At 44.7% G+C, this 10,836-nt stretch overlaps 1 protein-coding gene across 2 annotated transcripts in view; it reads left to right on the top strand.

Annotated features, from left to right (window-relative positions):
* Positions 1 to 234: 234 nt before the first annotated feature.
* Positions 235 to 10,836, top strand: part of PTPRG (protein tyrosine phosphatase receptor type G) — a 422,925-nt gene continuing 412,323 nt past the window's right edge. For both annotated transcript variants that reach the window (XM_050904924.1, XM_050904923.1), the window contains exon 1: positions 235 to 358. In XM_050904924.1, the coding sequence (XP_050760881.1) occupies positions 274 to 358 (85 nt within the window). In that variant the 5' untranslated portion in view covers positions 235 to 273. The remainder of the gene's footprint in view (positions 359 to 10,836) is intronic.

The raw sequence follows: 10,836 nt of genomic DNA, 5'->3' as shown, positions 1-10,836 counted from the left end.
CGCTGTGCCGCGCTGTGCCGCGCGGGGGGTCCCCGCGCCCCGCCGGCGCGCCGCTTCTGTCCTCCCCCTGCCCCGCGGTTGTGGGATTTTTTCCCCCGTTGAGGAGGCGAGCAGGAGCCCCCCGCTTTCTCCCACAGGAAGAGGGGTGCGGGGAGAAACTTATTTTCAACAAGTTTGGGGTTTTTTTCGTCTTCTTTTTTTTTTTTTTTTTTTTTGCCCCCCTGTGTGTTTATTATTTTAGCCCCTCTCCCCTTTCGATGTGCGGCTTTGGACATGCGGAGGCTACTGCAACCGTGTTGGTGGATCTTTTTCTTGAAAATCACCAGCTCCGTGCTCCATGATGTGGTGTGCTTCCCCGGTGAGTGAGCACGGCGGTTGGGGGGGGGGGGAGGTTCCCGGTGCCTCCGCCACACGTGTCCGCGACCCCCGTGAGGTGCCGGCGGGGCACCCCGCGAGTGCGGAGGATGCGCCAGGGACCGCGGGGGCCCCTTTGCCCGGGTGGCCCCAACGCTGGGTTTCCCCCAGCTCCACAGCACCCTCCCGGCTGCGAGCAGCGCTGCCCGCGAGTGGAGCCGTGCGCGGTGCAACGGGCTCGGCTCCGCGCTCCCGGCGCAGTATCCCCTCTCTCCGGTGCATTGCAGCCCCCGACGGCGTGGGGCGGGCGGAGGGGGACCTTGTGCGCTGCCCTTCTTTCGCGGGGCTGCCTGAGGGCTCCCTTTGTGCTGCGGGACTGCCGCCCGCCGCCCCGAAGGCAGCGTCACTCCGCGCTCCGATCCCTTGTTGCAGCCCCCCATCCCCCGCCAAAAACTTAGTTGTGCGCGGGTCTCTGTCCTCCCCACCCCACTCGTGTCCGCGGCGAGTGTCTCGCCGTGTCGGCGCGCTGACCTTGGCAGGGCGGGGGGGGGGGGGGGGCGCGGGGCTGCGCGCCCACGCGCCCACTCCGCACCCGGGGTTGGCTTTCTGCAACCATCACCCCGCAGCCGTGGGAGAGGGGTTATGCGAGTGGGGGGCACCCGGCGCCCACCGTGCTTTCCACCCTCTCCTTCGCACCCCATGGCTTGTGTCTGTGCATCGCTCCTCGCCCCCCACCGAAATGCAGGGGCCGCGTATAACGAGGCCGGGTGGGCGCTCGTCCACCGCTCCGCGCTCCTCCGTGGGACCCCGCGTCTCCCCCCCCACCGGGAGCGCCCCCGGCCCGGGGGAACTTGCAGCGCCCGCGCGGGGCTCCGGCTCCCGCCGCCTCCGCAGTGCCCCCGGCCGTCCGCCAGGGGCGCTGTCGCGCCGCCGGCGCCCCCGCGGGGCCGCGCGCCCCCCGCGCCCCTCCGCCGGCGCGCAGCGCGGGCCCCGCCCGCTCGCAGCCCCCCGTAAGCCAGCGCTGAAGCACAGCGGGCTGCTTTTGTTGGTTTTGTCGTGCCCCCCGCCGTACCTGCGGCTGAAAGGATCTTCCTGAAAACGGCTTAGCACCCCCGCACGCCCCAAAAGCGGTTTATTTACTTTTTCCTGGGCTTCCCCCGTCCTGGCAGTGATGGGGCGGGGGCGTGCGGTGAGGTCCGCGGTGGGGTGTGACCGAGGTGGGGTGGGTGTGACGTGAGGGCCCTTGGGCAGGGCGAGCCCCCCTCCCCGCCGTGAGGTCCTCGCCCTGCCATGACTCCTGTCCCTTCTGTGGGCTCCTGATGCAGCCCGGGTCGTCGGCTGCGTCCAGGTGTGCAAGTGTGAAAAGAAAGAATTAAATTCTGGAAGCTTTGTAGGAACTTCTACTCTGTTTTGTGGTTTGGTGTTTTTGTTTTTTTCTTTTTCTTTTCTCTTAAAATACACTTTTTTTTCTAACCCCAAACACAGAGATAAGCAGACAGACCCATCGTATCGCAGTCCTTCCAGCAGCTTCTCACATAGTAAAATGATTTGAAGCAAAAAGAAAATAAGTTGGAGAGAGGGTTAATACCTCTGCAGCTCTTGAAGAAACATTTATCTTCTTTGTATTGATTTCTTCTCAATTTCAGCCCTCAGAGTGAAGCCTTTCTCTCTGGTTCTGATATATATTGTACAGTAATTACATCTAGAAGGCAGGCTCCAGGAACGCTTCAGGAAAACAAGCTGTGATGTAGGTTTAATATGACAGTATTGTACGACTTGCTGATTTAGATCAGTGATGTTTGAACCAGATATTTGCATTATGGTTTGAATATAAAGATGAATGCAAGCAGCGAGTAGTAGGTCTATGGACATTTGCTGTGTGTAGGTAAACTCTTTAACGCTAGAAGCTGTAAACCAGCTGTGTAATACTTGGAAATATTTCAGGGCTGTTCATAGCTAAAGGTTTGCTTGGAAAGCAAACTATTTTCCAGAAGGGCTTTTATGCATTTAGTGTTCATACAGAGCTACCATGTTAGACCTCAGTGACTTGCTTACTCTTTTATGCCTTCTTCTGAAAAGCAGTAATATCTGGTGTGTGTGCGTGCATGTGTGTGTGCAAGGGGGTGGTAAGTGAAACATCGTGATAAACGGGGATGCTCCAGACTCTGATCCGGTACATCAGAGATGCCCGAGGCAGGAAAGCTGCAGGGAGGATCTCAGTGGACTATAACAGGACATTGGTGCTGACAACATCCAATGGCAAATCATCGGAATTTGTGTTGGTGGGGAATCCCGGCTAGATATTAACCGTTTAGTGTCTACCACAAATGTTTCAGTACCTTTTCATAGCATTTTCTAGAGAGAAGATTAGAGAATTAAGATATTTGTTATTTTACATGTTAATTTACAAGCATCTTTCTTCCTTCCACTTCATATCTATCTCTCTGTAAATGAAAAAGAGGTCACTATTTATTTTCTCCCTTGCAAATCACTTTACTTTGTGAAGAAACATAAAGGCTATTTTTTCTTTGTGCAGCAAGGATAAATGAACCATGTAGAAAATAAGTCTTTGCAGTATTCCTTTGTTAGGAGGATTGTAATAGGTTTTCACTGTTTAAGTAAATATCTTTGTTGCTGTTCCTTTCGTTGCAATAAGAGGAAGGAGTTATTCTTGCGCAAAAAATATGCGGGTAAGGTTTTGCTCTTTCTGAAGTGTTAAGTTTAGTGCATTTCTCTGTGGGCTTGTCACTGGCAATTGCATTGCTTAATAAATCAAACTAAGCCAAGGTAAGAGAGGTTGTTTCCATGGGGTCTGTTTGCTCATTAATCTAAATTCACAGTACCAAAAATCAGTAAGACATAAATATGACCATTACTGTGATATCCTTACTACATAGTTTCTCAGTGCTTTGCCAAGAGAGGATAAATGTTTTCCTGGAAAGGAAAAAGTACACATTTGTGCAGTTCTTAGCTGTTGCTGTGATGATCCTGTCATCTAAGGAGTGGCAATTGTTAGAATTTTCTTAGGCTGGATGCATAAATCCAAGTAATTTTCTTAAATCTAGATTAGCTCTTTGGTAATGGATCAAATTATTGCTGACCTGGTAACTGCTTGTAAATTGGTTTTGGATTTTGAGTCTTCGTAGTTCTGAGTTGAGAGTTAATTTTGCATGTAACTGTCTTCTGCTTGGAGGAAAAAATATATTAGGAGCTTTTCCCTATGAACTAATCAAATGCTACTTCAGATATTTTTAAAGGTACAGAGAAGACTGGCTTTGTTTATTAAAGATTTTACAGAGGAAGGTGGGTTGTGCACGTAGAGAAATACGGAACGTACAGGAGAGGGCCCTCCAAGACTTTATTTAGTCCTGTGGCTTTTATGAAGATGACACTTCTTACATTTTAATTACCCCTTATTTTCAGTGCCTTTTTAAAATATGCTTTACGTTATGGGAAGTTGCTAATGGAATCCCTGCAGATAAAGAATGTCAAGTGAGCCTTCCCGGGCTGTAAGAGCTGAGCTTGCTGGTACGCTTCTGGGGGCAAAACTCAAGGGAGAGCTTTGCTATCTGTTAGCAGGTTTACAGGAGCTGATTTGTGGTTAACAGAGCCTGGACACAGCTTTCAAAGTCTTCAAGTAGTCACAGGAGCTGTCTGCATTAGCAGCCAGAGTAAGAGGCTTCCTAAGTTGGGGAGGGAGGAAGAGGCATCACGGAAGGAAGGGATTTCAGTATATTCAAAAAAGAAAGGAACACAATTTGAGGGTAACTGGGATTCCTTCAGTCATAATGGGGTGTTCACAATGTCTACAAAGCCTGTATTCAGGCTGGGGATGTTGTTCTGCTTGGAAGAGCAAGGAGGATTTTTGCCTGTGTGTATGAGTTAGGATTTCTGTTACTGCTCTCTCATCCCCTATCTCCTCTCCTTTTTGTCTAGGAAATGGGGATGAAAGGGGTTTTGATCCTGTTCAGAAAATGGATGTCTTGGTCAGACCAGTGAGGAACTTCTGTGAGTCTAGCACAGAGATGTCATGTCGTTTACCTGTCCCTCCCACATCCGTGCTGGGAACTTCTGCTGAACAAATAGGTCCTGCTTGGTACCATAAAAATCACCGAAAGACACCTATTGATTTCAGTAGGGTGATGGTTTCACTCCCAGTTTCTGGGTCTTCGCAGGGACAAGTGTTGTCTGAAGTTATGTACGTGCACTCAGTTAAAGCTGTACTGTTATCAAGTTGTGCAAGTTTAATAGTTGGGGTTTGTTTTCAATTACAGAAAAGACAGATAACAGTGAGGACTCTATCCATCTTATGATCAGTGCTTAAGGACTAACATACTTAGAGTTTTCTGAAATAAAATGTTATTAACGTTCGCTCTGATTTCAATGTTCAAGTTTCATGGTTATATTAAAGAAATGACTTCAAACTATTAATCTCAACTGTCCTTGGAAAAAATGCTAATCATTTGGTTGCTGCTTTTTAGCAGCCAAATGAACATGTGGCATGATGTCCTCTGAAGCCTAAGGGTATAGTAATAACACTGTACTTTAGCTAATATATAACTTTAATCTGAGAAATTATGAAAATGAGACTAATTTCTGTTTGCCTAAGTTACCGTGCTTCCATTTTTAAAGATCAGTGTTGCTCTTGTGTGTTGACGAAATTGTAGTTATTTATATTTACATGCCATGCTACTTAAAGTTTAATTCTAAACAACAATTTTTAACTATTATAGGAAGTGGAATTCATCAGACAAATGTTCTTAAAAGATATGGAGTTATCTGAGGATGCAGATATGCATCAAATGGGTTAATGTATGGTTTTATATATGCCTTCTGGGGACTGCTTGCTGCTTTAGGTGCCTAAATATCTTTACAAATTTTTCCCTTCTTCATGAGGTAAACTCCTGTCAATGTTTCTTCCAAGTGAAAACTGTGGACCTGCATCTTCTTGCATCACGTGGGCCGGAATGTGACTTCATCGATTGCCAGAGTTACTCCCGGGAAGAACTGGCCTGCATCAGCTTTGTAGAGACGTGCAGGGGTTGGAAGCAAAGCAGAGAAGGAAGATGTAAATTAACACACACTTTCATACTAAGCAGAGGAACCTGGGGTGTGGCCAACTGGAGATGCCCAACTAGAGAATAACTTTTGATGAAAGCAACCAGTTTTTACATTTGTGTGTCAATAAACCTTTAGAGAAAAAAATCATCACAGAAGAATGATCCTTTGTTGCCGTTAATTTTTCTGTTACTCAATATCTTGTGGTCGTGCTGATGATCATGTTATCCATGTTGTAGGCTACAGATATCCATCCACATTACTTGCCTCAGGGCAAGTCAAACTGGCTTCTTTCTTTTAATGCTGCTAACACGTGGTACAGCTCTCCAAAGTGATCTTGCCCCACTTCAGTGAGGACAGGTGTACTCTTAGATGAATCATGGCTACATCGGTCATGTCTTCAAATGCTTGCCTTTCAATGTACAGTCGTCTTGTTGAGGCACAGCTGCCAGGACACAGTAGATTCCTGGTTTATGCCTTGAGCTGTCACATATTCGTAGCCTAAGCAGAGGCTCGTCCCACCCAGAAAGCGAACAGATGAATGAGGGTGCAGATTGCAAGTACAGTGGTGAAGATACTGCGATACTCCATGGGTGTTGCTGTTCTTGTTTCATTTTTTCTTTTCTCTGATTGCTAGCAGTATTAATGGGAAGCTGAAGGAAACAGTGGTGGTGAATAAACTCCCCAGCTGACTGGAGGAGGAGGGAGGACACAGGGCAGTAAGGAAGCTAAGAAGTTCATGTAATCACTGTTAAGATAAGTTTTTATTACACTGAATGGGCTCACCTTATGGCAATTTGAATTAATCTTCAAATGAACTACGGTTAAAGTAAAATCAGTTAGTAACAGCCTTTTTTTTTTTATTGTGGTTTTATTATGCATCTCGAAGTTTGCTTGGGAGTTGAAGTGCTAGCATTCTTAATTATCAAGTCATTTGAATAATGATGAACCATTTTCTAGAACTTAAAACTTGACCGTGTCGTGCACCTGCCAGCAGTACTGACACATAAAATCTCAATTGACGTGGATGTTGCAGTTTTTCTTTGCATAAATGCTGCAGTGATGCCTGAATATGTTTATCCTGTGCCAGTGCCTGCTTTGAGGGACTTTGCATTCATAGCATGGAGGCCTTTCTAAAGAAAATCTAGGTGTTTTGAGACTTGGATGCTTAGCTTAGGAAAGCTGCTTTGAAAAATCCTTTTCTCTGCTTGCAGATATGTAATGAATGAGACCTCGAGCCCTGAAGAGCTGCATTGGTATTTAGGAGCAAAATGTGTGATGTTATTTGGTCTTGTGGCAGCTGTTTTGTTCTCTTTTTTGAAAGAAAATGTGCCTGTCTCCCTGACAGAGTGCTGTTAAAGTTCTTCTGTTGGGAGTCAGTTTATTCTGCTGACAGTAAGGGAAAGCTATCTGATAACTCCTTGCAGGCACAGCGGACAGTTGTTCAGTTTTCCTACACTTCACTCTTTCCATCTTCTGTCCTTGCAGGAGGCTTGTAAGAGACATGTAAAATGCTGTAATGCTTGCTTTAATCAAAGCAGTGCCTTGCCCTTTCCTTACTGCTATAAAAGCATCTACAATTTGGATTATTGTTTTTTAGCAGTCTGAAGTCTTAGACCTGGAGTTCCTTGGTCAGTCTGTCAGTCTGGTTGAAAAGCAGTGTTAGTTGTCCCAGAGTGGAAGAGGACTTCACTGTAATAAGCAGGATATGAAGGTAGAATCACTTGTGCCAATGCACTGGACAAGCCATTTTTCTACTGCAGAGGTAAATAGAAACAGTTCTGTCCTGACTCTTGCTGATCCTAAACAGTAAGCAAGTTACTTTCTTTGGGTCTCATTCCATTTCTTTAAAACAAGGATGTCTGTGAAGTAACCTCTGCACCACTGAGGACCAGTGCCTGCCTTTGTGTCAGTTTGGTGTGCTTAGAAATGCTCTCCTCTAACTCATCTTATGTCTTAGGAGGTAGTGTAGTTAGTGATATACATCTCAAAATAAGTAAGTCTTGGCTAAAAGTCTTTTAGAGCAAGTTTAGTGATTTTTTTTTTTTGGATGTATATATGTTTACATCAGCCTCAGTTTAGTGGGCCTCAGCATGAGACTGTTGTGTCTGTCCGTGTCCTCCCCCCTGAAACTCCAAGTTGAGACAATAAAGATACCTAGTAGCTTTCAAATAATTAAGTACAGATCTACATTGCTATCACAAGTGAGATTCGGGATTAAATTTTTGATAGACTTTCATTGGTATTTAGATTCCTACAGTGCTTTCAGACTTCTGGAGATTATGGGATAGATTTACTGCAGTCAAAGTAGAAATGAGGGTTTGTGCAGCGTGACTGTCTCTTAAACATTGCATCCACTTACTAGGTAAGCAGAGAGAACCAGTCAAATGTTCCTTCTTGTTGGCCTCTGTGCTACTTGTAACTAGTTTACTTATTCTTATAGTGCAGTAGCTTGTGTATTTTGTATTTAAATCCATGCTTAAAATACAACAGAAATTTGCCTGTTGACAGTAGTTGCATCATATTTTAATTGGTGAGAATTGCTAATGGAGTGTTCAGGTTCTAAAATTAGTTGTTTGTTTTTCTTTTCTTCTTTGCCCAAGGGTTTTGCATCAGATTATATGGCTTCTGTATAACTGTGTTCCAAAGCAACACCTTTGTGCAGTTTTAGCTGTTTAAGTAAGTGTTAAAAGTATGGGCTCGGTGACAGCAGTTTCAGAAACTGTGACTTTTTAAATTGTTTCTTACTACATTGTTTATGCATTGTAAAGCGCTTCTCTTTTGTTTACTGCGAATTAATTCATTGTTATCTTTGTAAACCTGGGGTGCAAAATGTGCAAGTTTATAATGTTTTATCTTGGCATAATGGCAGGTCCTCAGCTGCTGCAAATTGTCATAGCACGATTGATGCTACTGTTTCTGTGGCAGCTTTCATCAGGTGAGGATTTGCACCATAACCCTCATCATGACATGATTCTGAAAAATGACTGTGCATATTGTTTTCAATATTTCCATAGGCTGGCTTTGTGTCAAAGGTGCACAGTTTTGGTACTGTCTTTATGCTTCGTAGAGGGTTTTTCTTTTACTGTGTGGTAAAATGGAAAACCACCTCTTTGTATGATTCTGCTTGCTGTGAAGCAGAGGCATCCAGTCCTTCTGTTAAAATTCTGGCTTTTTGGAGGATGCTTGTCATGTGTATCAGTCCTTGGAATTGTTCTGTTGCATTGTACCTAGTTTTTTGACCAAAGCTGTGGCTGTTGCAAAGGTATTTGTGAGGTTTTCTGTCAACAGCTGTCAGTTGTTTTTTTAAAATCAATTATTTGTTCGATGCCCATTTTGAAGCGACACCCAACTTCTTTTCCTTGAATAAAGTAGTTACCAAAATAAATAAGCCACTAAAGAAGTGGTGGTTTGAATTATTCACTGTAGCTGTGAAGCTCAAACTATGAATACACAGCCACTTTAACAGCTGTATTGTACCTGTTTCCCTTTTCTCTACTAGTTTAAAGAGCCCTCTGATATTTTGTTACCGTGAAAGTACTTACATATTACAATAAAACCATGTCACAGTGTCCTGATTAACTCAGTGACCTGAACTCCATGAGCTCTTTGCTATCAGATTCTATCCAGTCCTTGAATAATTTTTGTAGCACTCTTTTTTGCCTTTTCTCCAATTTTTTTAAACTTATTTTTAGAAAGGTGCACACCAGAACTGAACACTGGTCTTATTCATATCATATATGTACGATGCTATTGCCCTTGCTGTTTGTCCAAGGATTTTCAGTGGCCTATTTTTCTGCCACAGCAAGAAAGCTCATGTTGATTGTTTGCCTAGTATGACTTCTAGATCGTTGTTGGAGTCAGTGCTGAACAAAATAGTCTGCTGTTCAGTGGATCTGGCCTGGATCACTAATTCTTAGGGTTTTTAACTTTATTAAAATAAACTCTTTGAATGCATCTCCTTTTTTTTAATGTGACTTGAATGCTGCTGTAACAGCAATTTTAGCAATAGAAAGAAAGGCAGGCCTCTTTGACATAAGTCCTCTGCAATTTTAGTGTCTTAGATGCATCGTTTGTTCTGGTTTTGTTTGTTTCCTTTTGTAGCCCAACAGTTTTTAAGGGAGTAGCAGTCAGTGCATCCCGTAATAGTCCAGGTGCCTATTGTGGAGTTATCTAAAATGGGTATCTTAGGGTTTGACTTCTGTTAAGCATTGTAAACTGAAAGCTTCACACAGCTCCAGAACATGACTGTGACCTTCTGGTCACAGTCAATCACCTGTGTGTGATAACACTGACGTGGCTAATGGTTGAACTTCATCAAAAACTTGGAGTGGGGGTTACGATTTGGACCTAACCCCAAGGAGGCAATAGATTTCTCAGGAATGTGGGTTTTTTCCCCATCCATTCCCTCACCCCGTTACCATTACTCATGCTGATGTTTTTGGTAGGAAGTGTTTCTTGTTAGTGTCCTGATTTTCTTCTGCTGCTGGATGCAGGTGAGGGGATGGGATATTGAGCTAGTTGCAAGAATTTAGAAGATCTGCTCTGTTACTGTGGCCCTGTTTCCATTACGGTAGCCTCCCTTGGATGCTTTTAGCTTTCCCCCTTGATTGTGTTTGTTTTGGGCAAACTTGCACCATGCATCAAATGAGGAAAAACAATCCCTTCTCCCCCAGCTAATATTACCCTGTCTGGGAAGAGGCTGGTGTCTGTGAAAGTAGATGAGAAGTTGGAGAGATCCTTATGATTGAAGTAGAGAGGGAGTCCAATCTTTCAAATATGAGAGCCTTCACCCAAAACCACTAAGAAGACCTGATCCATATCTATCAGCTAATATTGGATCAAGTTCTGGCATGCTGAAAGGATCATAAACATAATCATGCTTGATCGATACTGATACTTCTTGTGTGCTTCAGGACAGAGTGCGGTATGAGCCAGGCAGGCCCTGGCAGTGCATGCTGCCTGGAGAGCAGAGAGGGGTGACCAGGCAGTCTGCCAGGAAGGTTTTAACTAGCCTTTAAAGTGATGGACTAGATGGTCATCACCAAAAGTCCCTTCCAGTCTCGTTCTGTGCTGCACATACTCTTACTGTGCACCCTAAGCCCCTGGTTGCCCCGGCTCTGTGTCCGTGCTTGCCCTGGAGACTGGAGGAACAAAGCGTATCTGCAGCTGCTGCAGCCTGTGAGAGACTCGTGGTCAAAGACCCTCTGCTGTGCACGGAAGGGGAGCGTGATGCCCAATGTTATTACTTGCCAGAGCGTGAAGCCTGCAAGTAATGGTAATACAAATGTATTTCAATTTGTAACCTGGCCTTCTGTATCAAGATTGGACTACTTCTATTCTGTTGCACATGTGCATCACTTGGGGAAACATGCTGATAGTACTTAACATTTAATTGCTTCTCTTGATTTTATTTGTAAATTA

The sequence above is a fragment of the Gymnogyps californianus genome, chromosome 13 (genome assembly GCF_018139145.2).
Source record: "Gymnogyps californianus isolate 813 chromosome 13, ASM1813914v2, whole genome shotgun sequence".
In the NCBI taxonomy this organism is placed as follows: Eukaryota; Metazoa; Chordata; class Aves; order Accipitriformes; family Cathartidae; genus Gymnogyps; species Gymnogyps californianus.
Note: the sequence above shows the minus strand (reverse complement) of the source record. Positions and strands in the feature narration are given on the sequence as shown.